A 23,429-nucleotide genomic window follows, 5' to 3' on the forward strand; every position below is an offset into this window, starting at 1 on the left:
AATTCAGTCTGTCCTCAGTGGTGCTGGCCGGCTTATCTTCCTCTCTAAATGTACTATATCCGCCTCCTCTCTCTTAAATACACGCCCTACACTGGCTCCACTTCCCTTTCAGAATTCAATCCAAGGTTCCCACACACGCTTATAAATCCTTCACCCATTCCTCTCCCACTTACATCTCTGACCTTACCGCCATCTACATTCCTGCCCATCCTCTTCACTCTATAAATGCATGTCACCTCTGCTGAATACTGTCCTACCTCCAAGATTTTAAGATTTTGCACGTGCTGCTCCCTATCTCTGGAATTCTCTACCACTCCCCATCAGACTCTCCACCTCTATACAAAACTTCAAACGGGGTCTTAAGGCCCACTGCTTCATCAAACCCAGCAATCTCTTATCCTAACCGTCTCTTCCACGCTCACTGTCTACCCCCACTTTTGTCACCCCTGTCTGTCAAATGCAAGCTTTCACGAACAGGATCCCCTCCCCTAATGTACTTTTCCTTCTCTGACTTAGACTATCTTCTACTTTATACCCCTACGACAGCACCTAATCCTCAGTTTCTGACACACTTATGCTTATTTCAGTCACATGTCCAATGTTTATGTATTTTGTTAGGCACTGCGGAACCCTTGTGGCGTCCTATAAATAAAGGATAATAATAATTAATAACAACTGTAATGTGACAGCAGTTTCTGACTGAAGTTTCTTCTTTTTGACCTGTGTAGCTTCAGGTGTCTGTAATGGACTGGAGCACATATAATCAAGCTTTCCTTTCCTAACAAAGCTGCAGTAGAATTCCAGCCCAACACTGTAAAATGCAATTCATATATGGAAGTTAGAATTTTGTTGTTTAGGGGGCCTTTAAGATAAATGTTTATTTTACAGTACGAACAAGTATTCATAAGTATTCCTGTGATTTACTTATACAGTCAAATTGAGCAACTAGGTGGTAATATGCATGTAAATTAAATATATCTTGGTATAGTGATAGAAAATATTATCTGTACAATATTACACACCAGCTACTTATAATTGTTATGCACTGTCGATAGAACTCGCTTAGTTCTAGAATAATGTGGGTGCTGTGTATAATACTGTCTGGCTAACCATACAACTATATAAATAGCTGCACAAACTTTTAAATCCTTGATCCCAAATGTACCCTCAGCGCATTAATATGTAAAAGTTACTCTGTTTAAAATTTGAATAAAACTGGTGTAAACCTATTTTATGTTTACCATAAGAATATCTCCTTATGGGAGTGGTTTTCAAACTGTGTGCCGTGGTGCCCTGGGGGTGCCTCAGGACACTTCCAGGGGTGTCTTGGATTGGTGGTCCAGGACCAATTCAAATTATTTATGGTCAATATAATAGGCAAAACCAGAGCTGGCAGCAGCTAATCATAAAATAAGTGGACAAACAGAAGCAAATCCTGTCCCCCACCACATAACTGAACCTAAGGATGACATATAAACACAATTAACTTAATTTAATATTTCTTTGTAAATTTATCAGTAAGAAACTTTTGGTCTTGGATGCCGTTAATATAATTCTGATACTCTAGGACACCGTGATTCAAAAAAGTTTGAGAACCACTTCGTTATGGTATGAAATGTAATAGCGGGATCTTAGCTTCTTATAGGTTTTCAGACTTCTTAATGTGCCAGTCAGTATATATAATAAATGTGAAAACAACCTTATGATTTATGCAGCTTTTTATGTAACTTTTTAATCTATTCTGTGTTAAAACATGTTTTGTTTTTTTCCATATGAAGAATGTTTTTGAATAAGAAAACCTTATAAATTAGTACAGTACACATGTGCCCCTTCCACCAATTTACCAATTTATGACCATGTATGATGTTTTGTATTTTTAACAATACTTGCAACTGTGGAGAAGTCCCTCTCATTATGGACTATCATTTTCTGCATAGTGTTTATATTAAATTTAAAATTTTAAACTTGATTTGGCAATGTAAGTCATGTATAAAGACACAGGCAGATTCTGTGTGAACCTCTGTATTGGCATATGGAAAGTTCTAAGTGTACATTTCAGATCACACAGCGGTGAAGTAACTCTCCCATTGTAATGGGGGAACGGTAATAAGCCTGTGTCATTCCTCTTTCACAGAGGAAGATTCCAGAACTCATTCAACCTCCAGTAGCAGCCCCTGCGGGAGGAGGAAAATCTCTCCCTGTTCCAGTAAGACTGTCTCCCATATATACGTTCATGTCTGTCCCCCTGCTTTCAGTATTCATGCAGTGTATTGCCCCTGCTACTTTCTCACCAAAGTCTCTGCCTGCCACTTTGCTTCTTTCAGCAGAAGCGAAAAGTTGAAGTAGTATCACCAGCAACTCCGGTCCCACCAGCACCTGAGACCACACAAGCCTCTGTCTTCCCACAGGTAAAATATAGGATTGAGCAGGATTTAACACTTAACTGTTCCATTTGTCCTCTGTAACATATCACTTGTAGAATTGTATAAAGTATTATCATAGTTTCATTTTATAATCTTTGGCCACTATAATGGAGTTCTGACTGCAATATATATATTTCTCTGGCTGGGTCCACAGGATTATCCACAGGATAACATTGGGATATTGTCGAGCGACAGCGAAAATGGCACCAACACGGTCACAAGCTTTCTGGCCTCCTAGGATGCATTGGGGCCTCCACTATATAGTCCCGCCCACTGACTCAGTCAGATCAGTTTTTTGCTTGGTGCGGCAGGAAGCCGCATGGTCACAGGGCTGCTGAGAAAGCAGCCTCAAGTTTTCATTACTTTATTTTTATAGACTTACTGTTTTGGTTTTTGAGCGACTTCTCTTAACAGCGTTTTAAACGCATATTAGACAGAGTCGCTCCAACAACTCCCCACCGGGTCGCAACAACGCTTACCTTCGCGGTACAGTGCTGTCTCGACGGGCGTCTGTGTCGGATGTTCTAGCAGGTCCAGCAGACGTTACCAGGCTGTGGCCGGAGCATGGGGAGACGGTGAGTCTATGGACTTCCTCTTACTAGAGGGGTCAGGACACAGCTACACTGATTTGGTGGAGACTGCAAACAGTGTGTTGATGCGCCGAACATCCCGGTGTGACAGCGCTACGCTCTGGGGATCATAGGCGCCAGGACTAGGTGAGGCCGCGATCCTGGGAGTTTAAGTCAACAGGGGGTTTCAGACGCTCTCCTGGCTGTCCCTCCTCCGAGTTCATGGCCAGTTCCCGCGTGTCTCTCGTTTCATGAACTGAATGACCTCACTTCCGGTCAGACGCTACCACGAGGGTACTCGGTCGCAGCTTAGACGCTGCGGTTGTGTACACTGGATATAAACCCGCCCAGACCGAGTCGCAGGCCTTTAGCGTCTGCATGCACGTGGAGTTGCTCAGCGTCCGTGTCCGTTGGTGAGCGTCCGTGTCCGTTATCAGTTACCAAAAGCGGCAGTGTACACCAGTAGAGTCTGAATCCACTCAGCGTCTTACGAGCGTCTTTGCTTGGATATGGAAGTGTGGTGAGTCTCCCTGTATCCCGCTCTCTGGAGGCAGGGTATACAGTACTAAAAATTCCTTCAACTTCTTAGTGTGCATTGTTAATTTTTAGTACCTATTTCATATGAGACCTGTATATTACTGTGTTTTCTGCATGTTATGTTGAAAAAAGAACCAGTTAAACAGAAGTACAATTTTCCTACTTATGTATAAGTTATTATGGAGGTTGTATTCTCATATGACAATGTCTAATGCTTTAACATGTGACTGACTGCTAGTATGCGTGCTGACTTTTCTGTGTAATGTCAGTCCTGTTCTGACCCTCAAATCAGGTGCACTGTTGTCAGATTGATTTCACCTCTATATACTGATTATAGGGTGTTTTTCAGTCACAAAATTGTGTAGTCAATATCAGAAAAAATGTCTGTGAGCGGCAAAAGTGATGAGGAGAATTTGTCAAGCACTCCCATAGCCCTAACATGCTTATCTTGTAAGTCAGGGGTAATTGATATGAATCAATTGGTCACTTATGAGGGTTTGTGTGCAAACTGTTTCGCTTTTCAGCGAAGTAAAAAACAGGAGTTAGTTCAACCTCCAGTAGAGCCACCATGGAATATGTTCGCAAAGACTCTGTCTTCAATAGCGGACAGGTTAGCTCCAGTAGCACCACCTCAAGGGTTGGGTTACACTATGAACACATACATGCAGCTCCCTTCCTATGGTTTGGTTTCAGTAGCCTCTACAAGCAACCAAGGGGCAGGTAAGACTAAGACAGATACGTCTGTATGGCAGACTACACAAGAGGATACATCGGATGATGATGCGGAAACAATAGATTCAACTCCGTATGATGATCAGTCGCAGAGCTTTAGTTCAGATGATGTAGCTGAACTCATTAATGCAGTAAAGGCTGTGCTTTCTCTGGAAGAACCAGCCAAGACAGCGTTAAAAGCAAAAGCACCTGTATTCAAACGAACAAAGTCAGTGAAAGCTGAATTTCCAGCGTCGGAGGAGTTGACGGAAATGATGGATGAGTCTTGGGCAGCGCCCGGTAAAAAGTATAAGATTCCTAGGAGATGGGATTCTTATTATCCATTTCCTTCTGGAGATTGTTCGAAGAGAGAAGTTCCTCCAAAAGTAGATGCACATGTTCTGCGACTCGTGCATAAATCTGCTTTGCCACTGTCATCTACCTCTTTGAATGATGTCACAGACAGGAGGGTAGAGAGCCTATTGAAAAATATTTTTTCTCTTGTGGGTGCAGTGGTAAGACCTGCTATGGCTTCGGCCTGGGTAGCAAAGGCAATGGGCGAATGGATAGAGGAACTAGAGAATGACATCCCCTCTCCTACTAGGGAGCAAGAGGATCGTCTTTGCCGTTTAAGACAATCTGCCCAGTATTTAGAAGAAGCAGCCATTGATGTAGGCACTGTTGCTTCTAAAGCTTCAGCCCTGGCAGTAGTCGCTCGCAGAGCAGTCTGGCTATGGACCTGGAAGGCAGATGCGGAGTCCAAGAAGGAATTGGAAGCATTGCCTTTCAAGGGTAATATATTATTTGGAAAACCTTTATCGGATATCCTAGAGTCAGAGGCTGAGTTGAAGAAGGTCAGATTTCCGGCTACCTATAACCCTAAGTCCAAGGGTTTAAAATTTTGCTCATTTCGCTGGCAAAGCAAAGCGAAAGGTAAAGAGGAGCCTAAACAACCCCAGTTTAAATCCAGGGGTAGGAAGCAGTGAGCTAGCAAAAAGCCAGCTTCCAAACCTGAACAGAAACCCTCAGCCTGAAGAGACGGGCCTCCGCCTGGAGGATTCCAGGGTTGGGGGCCGACTCCTGCAATTTGCACACACATGGCAACAGTCAACAACAGATGCCTGGGTGCAGAAGGTAGTATCTCAGGGGTATGGGTTCCCATTCAGGAGGCAGCCTCCTCAAAGATTTTTTTGCACCAGCCCGTCTCGTATAGAGTCGAACGCCAATGCCCTGCAAGAAGCAGTCCAAAAATTACTGCAGTCAGGTGTGATTGTCCCAGTACCTCCATCACAAAAGGGATAGGGGTATTACTCCAATCTGTTTCTAATCCAGAAACCAAATGGGTCATATCGACCAATTCTAAATCTGAAGATGTTGAACAATTACATATGGATCCCGAAGTTCCACATGGAGACGTTATGCTCCATAATGTTGGCTATGGAACCGGGAGACTATATGGTATCTCTGGATGTACGGGATGCTTACCTACATGTGCCTATAGCACTATCACATCAGTGTTACCTCAGGTTTGCCATCCTCAATTAACACTTCCAGTTCCAAGCTCTGCCCTTCGGGCTAGCTACAGCACCCAGGGTGTTTACCAAGATCATGGTGGTTATGGCAGCTTGTCTGCGCAAACAAGGGATAAGAATATTCCCATACCTAGACGACCTATTAATCTTAGCACAGTCGCAAGATTTACTGTTGAGCCATCTCCAACAGACGATAGTTTGTTTACAGAGACACGGGTGGCTCATAAATTGGGAGTAGTCGTCCCTGAATCCGTCACAGTGGATGGTTCATTTGGGAGCCATATTGGGTTCAGACCTACAGAGAGTTCTCTTACCAGAGAAGAAAATAGTCAAGGTGCAGGTCATGGCTCAGGAAGCGTTGCAAGCCCAGACAATGTCAGTCCATGCAGCAATGCGACTGTTGGGTCTGATGGTATCAACGTTCGACATGGTGGAATATGCGCAATTCCACTCCAGACCGTTGCAGCATCTCATTTTGACCAAATGGAACGGAAATCATCAAACAATAAAGAAGCAGATGATAAAGATTCCAGTAAATGTAAAAAGGTCTCTAGCATGGTGGCTACAGACAGACCATTTAAACAAGGGGAGACCCTTTTGGATAAAAGAGTGGCAAGTCCTGACGACAGATGCCAGCCTACAAGGCTGGGGGGCGGTACTCTGAAGCCTATGGTTCCAGGGAAAATGGACCGCAAGGGAAAGTCGCCTGCCGATAAATCTGTTAGAAATAAGAGTCATTTACTTGGCCCTAGTTCAGGCAAAGGGCAATCTACAAGGAAGACCAGTCCAGATCCGCTCAGACAATGCGACGGCAGTAGCATACCTCAATCATCAAGGAGGAACTCACAGCAAGAGTCTGATGGAGGAAGTAACTCCTATTCTAAAATGGGCGGAACTACATCTCCCAGCATTGTCAGCGGTATTTGTCTCGGGTGTACTAAATTGGGAAGCGGATTTTCTCAGTCGGCACACCATTCAGGAAACCGAATGGGCACTACACCCAGAAGTGTTTCAGACACTGGTGAACAGATGGGGTCTACCGGAGATAGACCTTATGGCGTCTCGTCTAAACAACAAAGTTCCGAGGTACAGATCAAGAACAAGGGACCCAGGAGCGATCCTGGTAGACGCACTGTCAGTAGAATGGAGGTTTCGGCTGGCATATCTGTTCCCTCCAATATCTCTGTTACCCAGAGTAGTGAGAAAGATAAAACAGGCAAAAGGAGCAATCATTCTAATAGCTCCAGCTTGGCCAAGAAGGCATTGGTACACAGATCTGTTGAGAATGTCCGTGGAAGCACCGATACTGCTCCCTCAACGTCCAGATCTGTTAATGCAGGGTCCTTGTTGTCACAGTCATCTGGATCGCCTGTCTTTGACGGCGTGGCTGTTGAAACCTCTATCTTAGAGGCTAAAGGATTTTCAAAGCAGGTAATCCAAACCATGCTTAGAGCAAGAAAGCCTTCTTCGGCCCGTGTATATCATAGAATATGGCAAGCCTATATTCATTGGTGTTCTGGAAAAAATTACAATCCGAGATCTTTTAAAGTAGCTAGAATTTTGGATTTCCTGCAGGCAGGATTGGATAAAGGGTTGAAGGTTGCTTCCTTGAGGGTGCAAGTCTCAGCGTTGACTGTATGGTTTCAGCAGAAGATTGCTGACCTACAGGATGTACGTACATTTTTCCAAGGAGTAGTACATATTCAACCTCCATTTGTTCCTCCTGCAGCTCCCTGGGATTTGAATTTAGTTCTTAAATTTCTCCAGGGTCCTTTGTTTGAACCACTTGAGAGAGCGGATCTTAAGTGGTTAACGGTTAAAATTCTTTTTTTACTGGCAATGGCGTCAGCCAGAAGAGTGTCAGATTTAGGAGCATTATCATGTAAGTCTCCTTTCCTAAGTTTTTTTTCCAGACAGAGCAGTTCTCAGAACGAGATCTAGTTATCTTCCAAAGGTGGTGTCAAAGTTTCACCTGAATGAAGAGATTGTAGTCCCAGCTTTTCAGGTATCGGGACTATCTGTGGGAGAAGCGTCACTGGACGTGGTCCGGGCTTTAAAAATCTACATAGATCGTACTAGTGCCATCAGGAAAACAGATTCTCTCTTCATCCTCTACGGATTCCATAGGAGAGGTTGGCCTGCTAGTAAACGGACGCTGGCGAGATGGCTCCGAATGGTAATATCAGAAGATTATTCTCATGCAGATCTCCCTATTCCGGCTAATGTCTCTGCACACTCTACATGTAAGGTAGGTCCTTCTTGGGCAGCACGACAGGGTGCATCAGCAGAACAGATATGTAGGGCAGCCACATGGTCTTCCATAAACACATTCATCAGACATTATGCCTTGGATACTTTTGCCTCTCATGACGCAGACTTCGGGCGAAAGGTCCTCCTGTGCAATCAGGAGCGTCCCCACCACTAAAATGGCTTTGGGAATCCCAATGTTATCCTGTGGATAATCCTGTGGACCCAGCCAGAGAAATAAACGTTATGGTAAGAATTTACCGTTGATAACGTGATTTCTCTTATGTCCACAGGTATCCACAGGGATCCCACCCTGACGCATCTGATTTGAGGATCTAGACAAACACTAAAAACCTCTTCCTTCTTGTATGGAAGGGTGTGCATGTGTGTTCTTATCGCCTATACAGGTCTCTACCTAATGTTCCTGCCTAAAATCACTGTGGAAAGAACTGATCTGACTGAGTCAGTGGGCGGGACTATATAGTGGAGGCCCCAATGCATCCTGGGAGGCCAGAAAGCTTGTGACCGTGTTGGTGCCATTTTCGCTGTCGCTCGACAATATCCCAATGTTATCCTGTGGATACCTGTGGACATAAGAGAAGATCACGTTATCAACGGTAAGTTCTTACCATAACGTTTATATATATATATATATATATATATATATATATATATATATATATATAATATGTATCTCACAGATCCGGCACGCCAGGAAAGTGGCACTCCTGGACTCCAAGTGGAAAATGGTACTTTTATTTGCAACGATTCGGGCTACTTCCCCCCCCCCCCCCCCTGTCATTGGGACACACCAAACAATTTGTTTTATCTTTCATCCACTAGGGGACACTGGAACTCTCAGATAGCTGGGGTGTGAAGTATGCAGACTGGAGGTAGCGCAATCTAAATAAAAAATGTATGCACAGCTGGCACCTCCCACTTCACGCCCCCCAATCCCTCAGTTTGAAAAATTGTGCTGGAGGTAGCAGCACATGATAGGAGCTCTTGCTTTGAGTGAACATTTTTTATATAAAACTTGCAGAGCCAACCCTGCCTAGCAGAAAGGAAGGTGAAGGCTCCCTAAAAAATCTGTGGTAACAGTTTTACGTGAGACAAAGTTCCCGTTGAGAAGGGATCGGAATCTCACCCAGAGGATCTGAACAGTGAGCTGTGAGTAGGTGCACAGGCGGAACATATAGGGCAGCTTAGTGACTTGTAAGCGTTAGATTTATTCCCCACAGCAGAGTTTTCAGCGGCAGTTGGCTAGGCTGTACAGGGTCACGTAGGCGGCGCCGGCGGTCAGTAACCCGGAGCAGCGCTCAGAGCACGGCCGGTGGGAGAGGCTGTAACACGCTGCTGGAGGGGGGCGGCAAAGCGGTGCTCCGGACAAGGTACATAGGGAGCCGCTTCAGGATTACATGGCATAACTCAGGCAATCACATCAGGGAGACCAGGCTGCGAGGGGATGAAAAAAAAATGCAGTGGCAGCCATTTTAATTTTCTCCAAGGCGCGCAGTTAGAGCAGGCGGATCTCCCTGAGGGGGAGGTCTAACTAGGTGATTGGCATGGGAGTACTCAGTATTGCTTATTCTGTCTATGATAGCACTGCCTGTGGCTAGAAATGTTTTATAAGGAGCTCAGGTCAGTGATCGCAAAAATGCGCTATGGCGCGTATGTTACCCAGAAACAGCCGCCCGGGATTCACATTTAGAAGATGAGCGGGTCCCAAAGGACGCGCTCATCTGAATATGGGTTTGCATGTCGTAAGCCAGTCAGCGGAACGCAGGAGGTGACTGGCTGTTTCCTCAGCCAATCACCTCCTGTAGTCTCAGCCTACAGTGTCTCCCGCCAGTCCGCCCGCTTTGAATCCTGCTCCCCTCTGCGCGCTGACCTCGGCTCTGCCGCCAGCACATGAATCTGTGCTGCAGGGCTGACAGACTGGCCACGCAAACCAGGCACCGCACCCTCCTCTGTGACGGTTAGTACCGCTGCGGATCTGGCCACCGCCGCCCGCCCCGCTTTCCTGGCGCAATGTGTATGATAACGTGCTCTATCTGGCGCAGTGTGTATAACGTGTTCTACCTGGCGCAATGTGTATGATAACGTGCTCTACCGGGCGCAATGTGTATAATAACGTGCTCTACCAGGCGCATTGTGTATAACGTGCTCTACCTGGCGCAATGTGTATAATAACGTGCTGTACCGGGCGCATTGTGTATGATAACGTGCTCTACCTGGCGCAATGTGTATGATAACGTGCTCTACCTGGCGCAATGTGTATAATAACGTGCTGTACCGGGCGCATTGTGTATAACGTGCTCTACCTGGCGCAATGTGTATAATAACGTGTTCTACCTGGCGCAATGTGTATGATAACGTGCTGTACCGGGTGCAATGTGTATGATAACGTGCTCTACCTGGCGCAATGTGTATGATAACGTGCTGTACCGGGCGCATTGTGTATAATAACGTGCTGTACCGGGCGCATTGTGTATAACGTGTTCTACCTGGCGCATTGTGTATAACGTGCTCTACCTGGCGCAATGTGTATAATAACGTGTTCTACCTGGCGCAATGTGTATGATAACATGCTCTACCTGGCGCAATGTGTATGATAACGTGCTCTACCTGGCATAATGTGTATAACGTGCTCTACCTGGTGCAATTTGTATAAGTCCTCTACCTGGAGCAAAGTGTATGACGTGCTGTACCTGGAGCAAAGTGTATGGCGTGCTCTACCTGGCGCAGTGTGCATAGGAGGTTCTACCTGGTGCAATGTGTATAACATGCTCTACCTGGCGCAATGTGTATAATAACGTGTTCTACCTGGCGCAATGTGTATGATAACATGCTCTACCTGGCGCAATGTGTATGATAACATGCTCTACCTGGCGCAATGTGTATGATAACATGCTCTACCTGGCGCAATGTGTATGATAACGTGCTCTACCTGGCGCAATGTGTATGATAACGTGCTCTACCTGGCGCAATGTGTATGATAACGTGCTGTACCGGGCGCATTGTGTATAATAACGTGCTGTACCGGGCGCATTGTGTATAACGTGTTCTACCTGGCGCATTGTGTATAACGTGTTTTACCTGGCGCAGTGTGTATGATAACGTGCTCTACCTGGCATAATGTGTATAACGTGCTCTACCTGGTGCAATTTGTATAAGTCCTCTACCTGGAGCAAAGTGTATGACGTGCTGTACCTGGAGCAAAGTGTATCACGTGCTGTACCTGGAGCAAAGTGTATGACGTGCTCTACCTGGCGCAGTGTGCATAGGAGGTTCTACCTGGTGCAATGTGTATAAGCGGCACTACTGTGTGGTGTAATGTGAATTGACACTATTATGTGGTCACGCCCCTTCCTTATGAAGCCACGCCCTTAATATTTTGCGTCGCACCTATGGCGCGCACTACCTATACTTTATGATCTGAGTGGTGGAACACCAATTCACTTTCTGCCTAAGGGCACTAAAATGTCTAGTTTCAGCTCTGGTGCAGGGTGTCCTGCATGCTACACAGCCCAGCAGCATTGTCACCCCATCCCCCCCATCTTGCAACACTTTTGTAGTGTCCAAACAAGATTAGGATTAATAAGAACCTTCATTCCGATGGGACCCAGAAAAAGACCAGTAGGACCCCAATTTTTAAAGGTGAAGGGTCCCTGGGACCCACTTTTTTTTTTAACTCAGCGCGATCACTGAGCTCTGCTAAGAGATTATTCTGAATAAAGTAAATTACATGTTTTCTTCTAAAGGACACTGCTGACAGGTCCTGCGGAGGAGGAGCAACAGAGACTCAACCCGATCAACTCAAGCTGTCTTAAGAGTTAGTGGTGTGAGGGTTGTAAACGTCAGGCTGGTAGAATTTTTCTTTTTTCTCTCTTACGGTCTTCCTCTTCCTATTCTAATAGGGTGAAAGCACTGCTGAGTGGACTGTGTGTGTTTCAACATGTCAAAAGCACCAACCAAGACCACAAAAACTTGCTATGTATACTCAAATTGTAGTAAAAAGCACTAATGTTGGCAGCTCCGTGGTGTGCGACACATGTTTGGAAATGGACACTCAACCTGGGAGCAGTGGTCATGGGAAGGTGCCCTGGCAGATATTTCTAAGGAAATGGCGGAAACCCGTAAGCAACATTTAGAATGGGCAGCAGGGTTTTCCAAAACTATGGAGGAATTTCTAATTAGAATTACACCGCCCACCCAAACAGAAAAGAATTTGCGTAAAGCGGTGAAGAGACCACTCCCTCTCCTGCGGGAAGAGTCGGAGGAGGGTCTCATAGAGGACGAGGAGCAGGGAGAGTCAGTGGTGCAAATCATGGATGTCAGTCCTCAGGAGGAGGATGATGAGGTCAAGGGGTTAGAATCCCTTATTGAGGAGGTAAAACATGTCCTTAACTTCAAGGAAGTAGTAGTTAAGGAAGCTGAGGCTTTTGATTTATTTGAGTCTCAGAAACCGCAAACAGCGGTTTTTCCAATTCCTCAGACTCTCCAAGATCAAATGGGAAAAGCATGGAAGCATCCTGATAAACGCTTCCAAATTCCAAAGAAGTACACGGCTAACTATCCACTACCCAAGGGTATCATATCCAAGTGAGGCGTTCCACCAATTGTGTACGCCTCCCTGACTAGACTGTCAAAAAAGACAATCTTACCGATACCAAATGTGACTTCGCTAAAGGATGTGTCAGACCGTAAGTTAGACACAGCAATGAAATCTATTTTAGTGGCAGCTGGAGCATCGCACAGGCCTAAAATTGTTAGTGCTTGGGTGTCCAAAGCTATTGTAGCATGGGCTTGTCATATTGTTCAGGCTGTAGAGGAAGATAACAGCCAAAAGGAATTCGTTAGACTATGGAGCATATCCACGAGTCGGCTACATACATTTGCCAAACCACAAAGGATGCTAGCAGAATAGCATCACGCATCTCGGCTTCAGCTATATCGGCCAGAAGGATTCTGTGGCTCAGAGAATGGCAAGTAGATTCTGATTCTAAGAAGGCAGTGGAGGCGATTCCCTTTGTGGGGGAAACTTTATTCGGTCCGGAATTAGACAAGTGGATTTCCACGTATCCTAAAACCATGCCACTGGTCAGAAGAAATTATTCTGGTCCCTTATTCAATTCTTTTAGGTCTCAATACTTTCGAGCTAGAGGAAGAGGATTTGGCGATCAAGCTCGTGGAAGCAGAGGTAGAGGCCATTCCCAGACCACAAACAGAAAGCAGGACCCTAAGCCTGCTGACAAGACCGTGTCATGACGGTCTCCCAGCTCACCTTGGGTCTCCTACGGTGGGCACATGATTGGAAACGTTTTGGGACTCCTGGGCCGAAACCTTACCAGAAGTCTGGATTAACAATATTATCTCCCAGGGATACAAAATAGATTTTCTAAACCGCCCTCACACTCTTTACAACAAGCCTTCCTCTGTGTCCTCAGAAAGCGAGGGCATTGGATACGGCTATTCAAAAGTTACTTCAGATGGAAGTAATTATATCTGTCCCAACTTCTCAAAGAGGAAGGGGATTTTATTCAAATCTTTTTGTAGTACCAAAACCAGATGGGTCTGTCAGACCAATCCTCAATTTAAAAGTTTTGAATCCGTTCCTGAAAGTTTACAGGTTCAAGATGGAGTCAATACAGTCTGTTATTGCGGGACTGGAACAAGAAGAGTTCATGGTGTCCATGGACATAAAGGATGCCGTACCTTCATGTACCAATTTGGACCCCACACCAAGCCTATTTATGGTTTGCAGTGGGCGAGAATCACTACCAGTTCAGAACCCTACCAATCGGCCTATCATCAGCCCCAACACTCTTCACAAAGATCATGGCAGTCATGGTCGCGAAATTGAGATTGTTAGGAGTAACGATAATCCCATATCTGGACGATCTTCTGATCAAGGCTCCATGTCCGGACCAGTTGATCCGGGATGCTGAGACCACTCGTCAATTTCTAATTCGACACTGCTGGATCATAAATTTAAAAAAATACAACCTACATCCAATGCAGAGGATTCAATTCCTTGGTCTCATTTTAGATACAATACATCTGAAGGTGTTTCTTCCAGAAGACAAGATTCGAGACATCAGGGAAATGGTTCGTCAGGTTCTGCAGAACCAGACGGTCTCTCTGCACCTTTGTGTAAAGCTTCTTGGAAAGATGGTGGCATCCTTTGAAGCGATCCAGTATGGCAGGATTCATTCCAGACCTTTTCAGACGAGTCTGATTGCTCAGGGGGCAGGCATGCACGGGCTTCTCCATCGAAGAATACGCTTGTCGCCCCAGGCCAGGACATCGTTAATTTGGTGGTCGGTCTGCAGGAATCTAGCGGCGGGAAAGAGCTTTGGAATCTGGGATTGAAAGATTCTGACAACAGACGCCAGTGTCAGAGGCTGGGGAGCAGCACTGGAAAACCATCATTTTCATGGATGGTCACCGCAAGAGCGCAATCTTCCAATAAATATTCTGGAACTAAGAGCTATCTACAATGCACTTCTTATGGTGGAAGACCTAGTGAGGGGTCAACACGTGAGAATACAGTCAAACAGTGTGACGACAGAGGCTTACATAAACCGTCGGAGGATCAAAAAGCCGCATGTCTTTGAGAGGCCACAAGGATCCTGTCTTGGTCAGAAAGGCACAACATAATCCTGTCAGCAGTCTTCATTCCGGGAGTAGAAAATTGGGAAGCAGACTTTCTCCTGCAGGGTCCACAGGTTATCCAAAGGATAACATTACATAGAAACATAGAATTTGACGGCAGATAAGAACCACTTGGCCCATCTAGCCTGCCCCTTTTTTTTTTTTATCCTTTAGGCAAACTCAACCCTTTTTGAACCTTAATTCTTTGTAAGGATATTCATATGTCTATCCCAAGCATGTTTAAATTGCTCTACAGTCTTAGCCTCTACCACCTATGATGGGAGGCTATTCCACTTATCCACTACCCTTTCTGTGAAGTAATTTTTCCTTAAATTTCCCCTGAACCTCCCCCCCCCCCCCCGCCCCCCCCCAGTCTCAGTGTATGTCCTCGAGTTTTAATACGTCTCTTCCTTTGAAGAATGTTTCCCTCCTGAACTTTAAGACCCTTGATATATTTGAAAGTTTCTTTCATGTCCTCCCTTTCCCTTCTCTCCTCCAAACTATACATGTTAAGATCTTTTAGCCTTTCCAGGTAAGTTTTGTGATGTAGGCCATGCACCATTTTAGTTGTCCTTCTTTGTACACTCTCTGATGTATTTATATCCTTCTGGAGATATGGTCTCCAGAACTGGACACAGTATTCCAGATGGGGCCGTACCAATGACCTATACAGTGGCATTATCACTTCTTTCTTCCTGCTACTGATTCCTCTCCCTATGCAACCAAGCATCTGACTTGCCTTTCTCATTGCTTTGTTGCATTGCTTTCCTACCTTCAAGTCATACTTATAGTGATACTATATTTTGCCTTTGGGTTTTTGAGACCCAAGTGCAAGATTTTGCATTATTTAGCATTAAACTGTAGTTGGGATATGAGGTAGCAACAGTGCTTTGGCACCAAACGATCAAAGCTTTCAACCTCCCAGAATGCAACAGGTCCGTCCCTGTATCCCTGCTTTGTGGCTCAGGCAATTCAGTTGTTGTTGTTTTTTTGGTGCGGCAGGAGCCGGACCATGGTCAACTGGTCACCATGGCTGGTTTTTAGCAGCCATAAGGTTTTTTTTATTTTATTTTGATAGTCTTACTATATTTTTGAGCGATCTTTCTAAAAACCGTCTTATACTTACCTTAGAAAGAGTCACTCCAACAACTCCCGCCGGGTCGCGACAATGATTACCCACGTGTAAAGTGCTATTTCGGCGGGCGTCTGTGTAGCATGTACTAGCAAGTCCAGTAGACGTTACCAGGCTGTGGCCGGAGCACGGGGAGAAGGTAAGGCATCAGTTCTGCTTAGTAGGGGAAACGTGAGATACAGCCGCACTGTTTTGGGAGGAGACTACCGACCTGTCACTGATGCAGCTCCCACCTCGGGTGCACCAGCGCTAAGCTTTGGGGATCATAGGCTCCAGGTGTAGGATGAGGCCACGATCCCTAGGGTTGATGTCAGCAGTGGGGAGTAAGACGCTCCCTTGGTCGCCCCTCCCCCCGGTTCATGACCAGTTTCCTCTGAGCGTCCCGCCATGAACTGAGTTCCTGCTTCCGCCTGAGACGCTGTGTATCTAAAAGGACCCAGTTGCAGCATAGGCAGCTGTACGATTACTGTGTCTGTGTTCACTGTAGTTTCACGGGGTGATTGTGTACCCTAATAGCGTATGGATCCACTCAGTGTTCACTAACGTATTGATCGATCCTGGAAGCGGGGTGAAGTCTCTCTGTATCCCACTCTCCTGAGCCGGGTGATACAGCACTAAGGGGGTCATTCTGACCCGTTCACTCACTGCTTTTTGTCGCAGCCGAGCGAATGGGTCCCTACTGCGCATTCGCCGGCGACGTATTACGCCGGCGCAAGCCAGAAGGCCGTAGCAGGACAGCGATCGCCTCTGCCTGATTGACAGGCAAAGGCGGTCGCTGGGTGGGAGGGGGCGGAACGGCGGCGTTTAGCCGCCGCTTCGTGGGAGCGGTCCGAACCGAACGGGGGGCGGGCCGCAGCGGCTGCGTGATGTCACACGCAGCCGCTGCGGACCGGGGAGTGACGAGTAGCTCCCGGCCAGCACTCTAAAGCTGCGCTGGTCGGGAGCTACTCTTGAAGTGCAAAGGCATCGCCGCTGTGCGATGCCTTTGCGCTTCTGTGGGGGAGGGGGGCGGCACTGACATGCGGGGCGGACTAGCCCTGTGCTGGGCGTCCGCCCGCATGTCAGTGTGAATGATCGTAGCTGTGCTAAACGTAGCACAGCTATGATCAACTCGGAATGACCCCCTAAGTCTCTATCTACCTTTGGTGCAAATAGTTGGATAAGTGCCTGATGCTATTGCTGTGGTTTTCTTCCGCTGTGCGACTGAATATGTTAAAGTCTTATATAAGGTAATGCAGTAATTTGTTTCTCCTACATCAGAGATTTTCAACCTTTTACAACTCGTGGCACACTGAACAAGTATTAAATATTGCCAAGGCACACACAAATATAATAGTGATGCATGGTGCAGTTGCATGTCCTAGGATGTCATGTCGCAGCTTCTCCATAGGTAACGCCTGAGCCACGTCGGAGAAAGCCAGAAGACCCCAACAATGTCCGGGCCCAAAATTAGAACTGGCTCTGCAACCACTAAACCCATCAATACTGATCATTCCAGGGCCTCAGTAGCAGCAAAACACTGACGGGCCTGGCTCTGCTTCTATGGCGGCACACCTGGAGACTGCTCAGGGCACACTAGTGTGCCATGGCACACTGGTTGAAAAACACAGTCCTACATACTTGAAATGTGTCTGTAGTTGATTATGTGCTCATATTGCTTATTATACTAATGTATAACCTGTGACTGATTACTAGTGTGATTGCTGACTTTACTATTTTCTGTCAGTTTCTGTGTATTCCGATCCTCAATGCTGGTGCAAGGCAGGGAGGGATCGGATTGTATGTCACTTTAACAAATTTTAACGTTATTGCAGTCACAATTTGTGTAGTTAACACTGTAAAGGTGTGTGATTTATTTATCATGTCTAAGAGAGGCAAGGGTGAGGAGGATACACTCTCCACAGCAGCACCCACGCTCATTTCATGTTTGTCTTGCAAAGCTGGATTATGTGCAAATTGTGTTAGCTTTCATCAAAGCCTCTTGAATAATCCGAGGCAGGCACAGGTTCAGGTTGAACCCCCATGGGCTGCTTTTGCACAGACATTATCCAGTATAGCTGAGTGGATAATGCCAGCTCCTATACCAGGGATATGTTACCCTATTAACTCTTAGATGCAACATTCCATCTTGGGGTTATCACATCCAGTACAGGAATCAGCAGCCTCTCAACAGAAACAGGCTGAAAGGCCGGTAGTAAGTAGATCACATAGACATTATACAACATCTTCACAGTCTACGTGTTTCAGATGAGGACTCGTCGGAGGATGAGGATTCATCGCACTCCGGGTCTGCATACAGAGACGAGAAGGAAGGCCTTGGCTCCATGGACCTTCCTGATCTAATTAGTGCTATGAAAGCCATTCTATCCTTAGAGGAGCAGCAGAGACTTTGTTAAGATCTAAGTCACCTGTGTTTAAACGTCCCAAAATAGGACTGAGTTTCCTGGGTCAGAACAGCTGACGGAAATTATGCAAGAGGCTTGGGTTACACCCAGTAAGAAGTTTAGAATTCCAAGGAAATGGAATTTCCATTATCCTCTTCCGGCTGGGGACTGTTTAAAAAGGGAGGTGGCTCCCAAGGTAGATACGCATGTTATCCGATTGGTGCGACAATCTACATTGCCTCTGCCTTCAACATCATTAAATGATGTCACGGATAGGAAAATAGATGGTTTTCTTAAAACGATTTTCTCCTTGTCTGGGGCAATTTTAAGACCAGCTATGGCTTCGGCTTGGATGGCAAAAGCAGTGGCAGCCTTGGCTGATGCATTGGAGGATGACCTTTCAATGGCATCTAGAGAGCAAAAATCCCAAATTGTACATATCAAACAGGCAGCTATTTTTATGGATATGGGTACAATTGCCTCAAGAATCATCCTCAGCAGTAGCAGCTTGCAGAGCTTTTTGGCTACGTACATGGAATGCTGACTCAGAATCTAAGAAGGTCCTGGAGTCTTTGCCTTGAGATATTCTTTTTGGTCCAGTATTTTGGAGTCAGAAGCAGACTCCAAGAAAGTGAAGTTTCCTTCCACACATAAATCCAAGCCTAGATTTCCAGCTTTTCGGACTCAAAGAAAAGCAAAAGGAAATGGTTATAGCAAACAGTCTGAATATGACAAGTCTGGTAAGACTAAAAAGCATTGGGCTATCAGAGCGCCGGCTTCCAAATCAGAAGATAAACCATCAGCCTGATGGTGCAGGCTTCCACCTGGGGGACCCTGAGCCTGGGGGACCCCAGGGTGGGAGGCTGACTTCTTCAGTTTGCACAGATCTGGCAGCAGTCTACCACAGATGCCTGGGTGCAAGAAGCGGTATCTCACGGTTATGCGTTTGCATTCAAGAAACACCCTCCTCAAAGGTTTTTTTGTACCAACCCGTCTTCAGTGGAAACGAAGGCCAGGGCTTTGCAAGAGGAAGTTCAGAAGTTGCTTCAATCAGGAGTGATTATTCCAGTTCCTCCTGCACAACAAGGACAAGGTTTTTATTCCAACCTGTTTCTAGTCCAGAAGCCAAATGGGTCGTTCCGGCCCATACTCTTAAAGTGCTGAATAAGTACATTTGGGTGCCTTGGTTTCATATGGAGACTTTACATTCCATTATTTTGGCTATGGAGGCGGAGGATTTTATGGTATCACTGGATATCCAGGATGCTTACCTTCATGTTCCTATAGCACTGTCCCATCAGCGCTATCTCAGGTTTGCTATCCTCCAGCAACATTTTCAGTTTCAGGCCCTACCATTTGTACTGGCCGCAGCTCCCAGAGTGTTCACCAAAATCATTGTGGTAATAGTATCTTATCTCCGTCAGCAGGAGATAAGAATTTTTCCATACCTCGACAATTTATTAATCCTGGCACAATCTCAGGAATTGCTTCAGTATCATCTGCGGCAGACAATAGCTTGTTTGCAGAGACACGGCTCATAAATTGGGCAAAGTCGTCCCTGGTTCCGTCACAACGGATGACTCACTTGGGGGCTGTGTTGGATTCAGGCCTTCAGAGAGTAATTTTACCTCTGAACAAAATATCCAAAATTCAGTCAAGGATTCAGGAGCTGCTACACAGTCAAAGGGTATCCATTCACGCAGCAGTGCATGTGATGGGGGTTGATGGTGTCGACATTCGACATAGTGGAGTATGCTTAGTTCCACTCGAGGCCTCAGCAACGTCTGATCCTTTCCAAATGGAATGGTTTTCATCAGACAATAAAAACATAGACTATGGTCCTTTCTCTGGAAGTAAGGAGGTCATTAGCCTGGTGGCTGCAGATATCCCATCTGGACAAAGGGAGACCCTTTTGGATATCAAATTGGGTAATTCTGATAACGGATGCCAGCCTTCAGGGCTGGGGAGCAGTGTCAGGAAGGAGTTGCTTCCAGGGGCAGTGGACCAAGGAAGAGAGTTGCCTGCTAATAAATATATTGGAACTTCGGGCCATATATATATGGCACTTATTCAGGCAAAGGACATCCTGTAGGGGAAACCAGTCCAAATCCACTCGGACAATGCAACAGCAGTAGCGTACCTCAACCATCAGGGAGGGACGCAGCCAAAACGCAATGAAGTAGGTAAGTCACATGTTGAAGTGGGCAGAACTTCATCATCCAGCCTTGTCTGCAGTGTTCATTCTTAAACTGGGAAGCGTATTTTGTCAGTCGACGCGCCATTCATGCAAACGAATGGACTTTACACTCCGCAGTCTTCCAAATTCTGGTAGACAAGTGGGGGTTACCGGAGATGGATCTCTTGGCGTCACGTCAGAACAACAAAGATCCCGCATACGGGTCAAGAACAAAGGATCCCAAAGCGAGATGGGACTTTTGTCTGGTCTAGGTGTTTCCACCAATCGCCCTGTTACCCAGGGTGATGCGAAAAGCAAAACAAGGAAGGGGTGCCATGATACTAATCGCTCTGGCTTTGCCCAGAAGACATTGGTACAGAGATCTGCAGGTTGTTGATGGATGCTCCAATTTTACTCCCTCAACATCTAGATCTATTGACTCAGGGTCCTTTCTATCACAAGCACCTGGATCGACTGTCTTTGACGGCGTGGCTCTTGAGACTTCCAACCTGAAAGCAAGAGGATTCTCACAACATGTAATTCAAACACTGCTCAGAGCAAGGAAACCTTCCTCAGCACGCATTGATTACCGAATATGGCAAGTCTATATTCAATGGTGCAGTGACCGTAAATTTGATCCTAGGTCTTTCAGAGTTTCCAGAGTCCTAGCATTCCTTCAGTTAGAAATGGACAAAGGTCTAAGGGTGGCTTCTTTGAGAGTGCAAGTGTCAGCATTGACTGTATGGTTTCAAAGGAAAATTGCTAACCTACAGGATGTGCGCACTTTTTCTCTAACGTCCTAGTGGATGCTGGGGACTCCGAAAGGACCATGGGGAATAGCGGCTCCGCAGGAGACTGGGCACAAAAGTAAAAGCTTTAGGACTACCTGGTGTGCACTGGCTCCTCCCCCTATGACCCTCCTCCAAGCCTCAGTTAGATTTTTGTGCCCGAACGAGAAGGGTGCATACTAAGGGGCTCTCCTGAGCTGCTTAGAGTAAAAGTTTAAAGTAGGTTTTTTATTTTCAGTGAGACCTGCTGGCAGCAGGCTCACTGCACCGAGGGACTAAGGGGAAAAGAAGCAAACTCACCTGCGTGCAGAGTGGATTGGGCTTCTTAGGCTACTGGACATTAGCTCCAGAGGGACGATCACAGGCCCAGCCATGGATGGGTCCCAGAGCCGCGCCGCCGGCCCCCTTACAGAGCCAGAAGACTGAAGAGGTCCGGAAAATCGGCGGCAGAAGACGTCCTGTCTTCAATAAGGTAGCGCACAGCACCGCAGCTGTGCGCCATTGCTCTCAGCACACTTCACACTCCGGTCACTGAGGGTGCAGGGCGCTGGGGGGGAGCGCCCTGAGACGCAATAAAAACACCTTTTTTGGCAAAAAATACATCACATATAGCTCCTGGGCTATATGGATGCATTTAACCCCTGCCAATTTTTCCATAAAAAAGCGGGAGAAAGGCCGCCGAGAAGGGGGCGGAGCCTATCTCCTCAGCACACTGGCGCCATTTTTTCCTCACAGCTCCGTTGGAGGAAGGCTCCCTGACTCTCCCCTGCAGTCCTGAACTACAGAAACAGGGTAAAACAAGAGAGGGGGGGCACTAATTTGGCAGATAAATATATACAGCAGCTATATCAGGGAAAAACACTTATATAAGGTTATCCCTATATATATATATATAGCGCTCTGGTGTGTGCTGGCAAACTCTCCCTCTGTCTCCCCAAAGGGCTAGTGGGGTCCTGTCCTCTGTCAGAGCATTCCCTGTGTGTGTGCTGTGTGTCGGTACGTTGTGTCGACATGTATGAGGAGGAAAATGGTGTGGAGGCGGAGCAATTGCCTGTGTTAGTGATGTCACCCCCTAGGGAGTCGACACCTGACTGGATGGTCTTATGGAAAGAATTACGTGATAGTGTCAGCACTTTACAAAAGACTGTTGACGACATGAGACAGCCGGCAAATCAGTTAATACCTGTACAGGCGTCTCAAACACCGTCAGGGGCTCTAAAACGCCCGTTACCTCAGGTCGATACAGACACTGACACGGACACTGACTCCAGTGTCGACGGTGAGGAAACAAACGTATTTTCCAGTAGGGCCACACGTTACATGATCACGGCAATGAAGGAGGTTTTGAACATTTCTGATATACAAGTACCACAAAAAAGGGTATTATGTGGGGTGTGAAAAAACTACCCGTAGTTTTTCCTGAATCAGATGAATTAAATGAGGTGTGTGATGAAGCGTGGGTTTCCCCCGATAAAAAACTGCTAATTTCTAAAAAATTATTGGCATTATACCCTTTCCCGCCAGAGGTTAGGGCACGTTGGGAAACACCCCCTAGGGTAGATAAGGCGCTCACACGCTTATCAAAACAAGTGGCGTTACCGTCTCCTGATACGGTCGCCCTCAAGGAACCAGCTGATAGGAAGCTGGAAAATATCCTAAAAAGTATATACACACATACTGGTATTATACTGCGACCAGCAATCGCCTCAGCCTGGATGTGCAGTGCTGGGGTGGCTTGGTCGGATTCCCTGACTGAAAATATTGATACCCTGGACAGGGACAATATATTATTGACTATAGAGCATTTAAAGGATGCATTTCTATATATGCGAGATGCACAGAGGGATATTTGCACTCTGGCATCAAGAGTAAGTGCGATGTCCATTTCTGCCAGAAGAGGGTTATGGACGCGACAGTGGTCAGGTGATGCGGATTCCAAACGGCATATGGAAGTATTGCCGTATAAAGGGGAGGAGTTATTTGGGGTCGGTCTATCGGACCTGGTGGCCACGGCAACGGCTGGGAAATCCACCTTTTTACCCCAGGTCACCTCTCAGCAGAAAAAGATACCGTCTTTTCAGGCTCAGTCCTTTCGTCCCCATAAGGGTAAGCGGGCAAAAGGCCACTCATATCTGCCCCGGGGCAGAGGAAGGGGAAAAAGACTGCAGCAGACAGCCTCTTCCCACGAACAGAAGCCCTCCCCCGCTTCTGCCAAGTCCTCAGCATGACGCTGGGGCCTTACAAGCGGACTCGGGCACGGTGGGGGCCCGTCT

At 46.4% G+C, this 23,429-nt stretch overlaps 1 protein-coding gene across 2 annotated transcripts in view; it reads left to right on the top strand.

Annotated features, from left to right (window-relative positions):
• The window catches only part of KAT5 (lysine acetyltransferase 5), a 111,792-nt gene that overhangs the window by 15,931 nt on the left and 72,432 nt on the right, over positions 1 to 23,429 (top strand). The window contains exons 5-6 of one of the 2 annotated variants that reach the window (XM_063945088.1): positions 2,135 to 2,206; positions 2,325 to 2,408. In XM_063945088.1, the coding sequence (XP_063801158.1) occupies positions 2,135 to 2,206; positions 2,325 to 2,408 (156 nt within the window). The remainder of the gene's footprint in view (positions 1 to 2,134; positions 2,207 to 2,324; positions 2,409 to 23,429) is intronic. The other variant, XM_063945089.1, reaches the window with a different exon arrangement.

This window comes from Pseudophryne corroboree, chromosome 11 (assembly GCF_028390025.1).
Source record: "Pseudophryne corroboree isolate aPseCor3 chromosome 11, aPseCor3.hap2, whole genome shotgun sequence".
NCBI lineage: Eukaryota > Metazoa > Chordata > Amphibia > Anura > Myobatrachidae > Pseudophryne > Pseudophryne corroboree.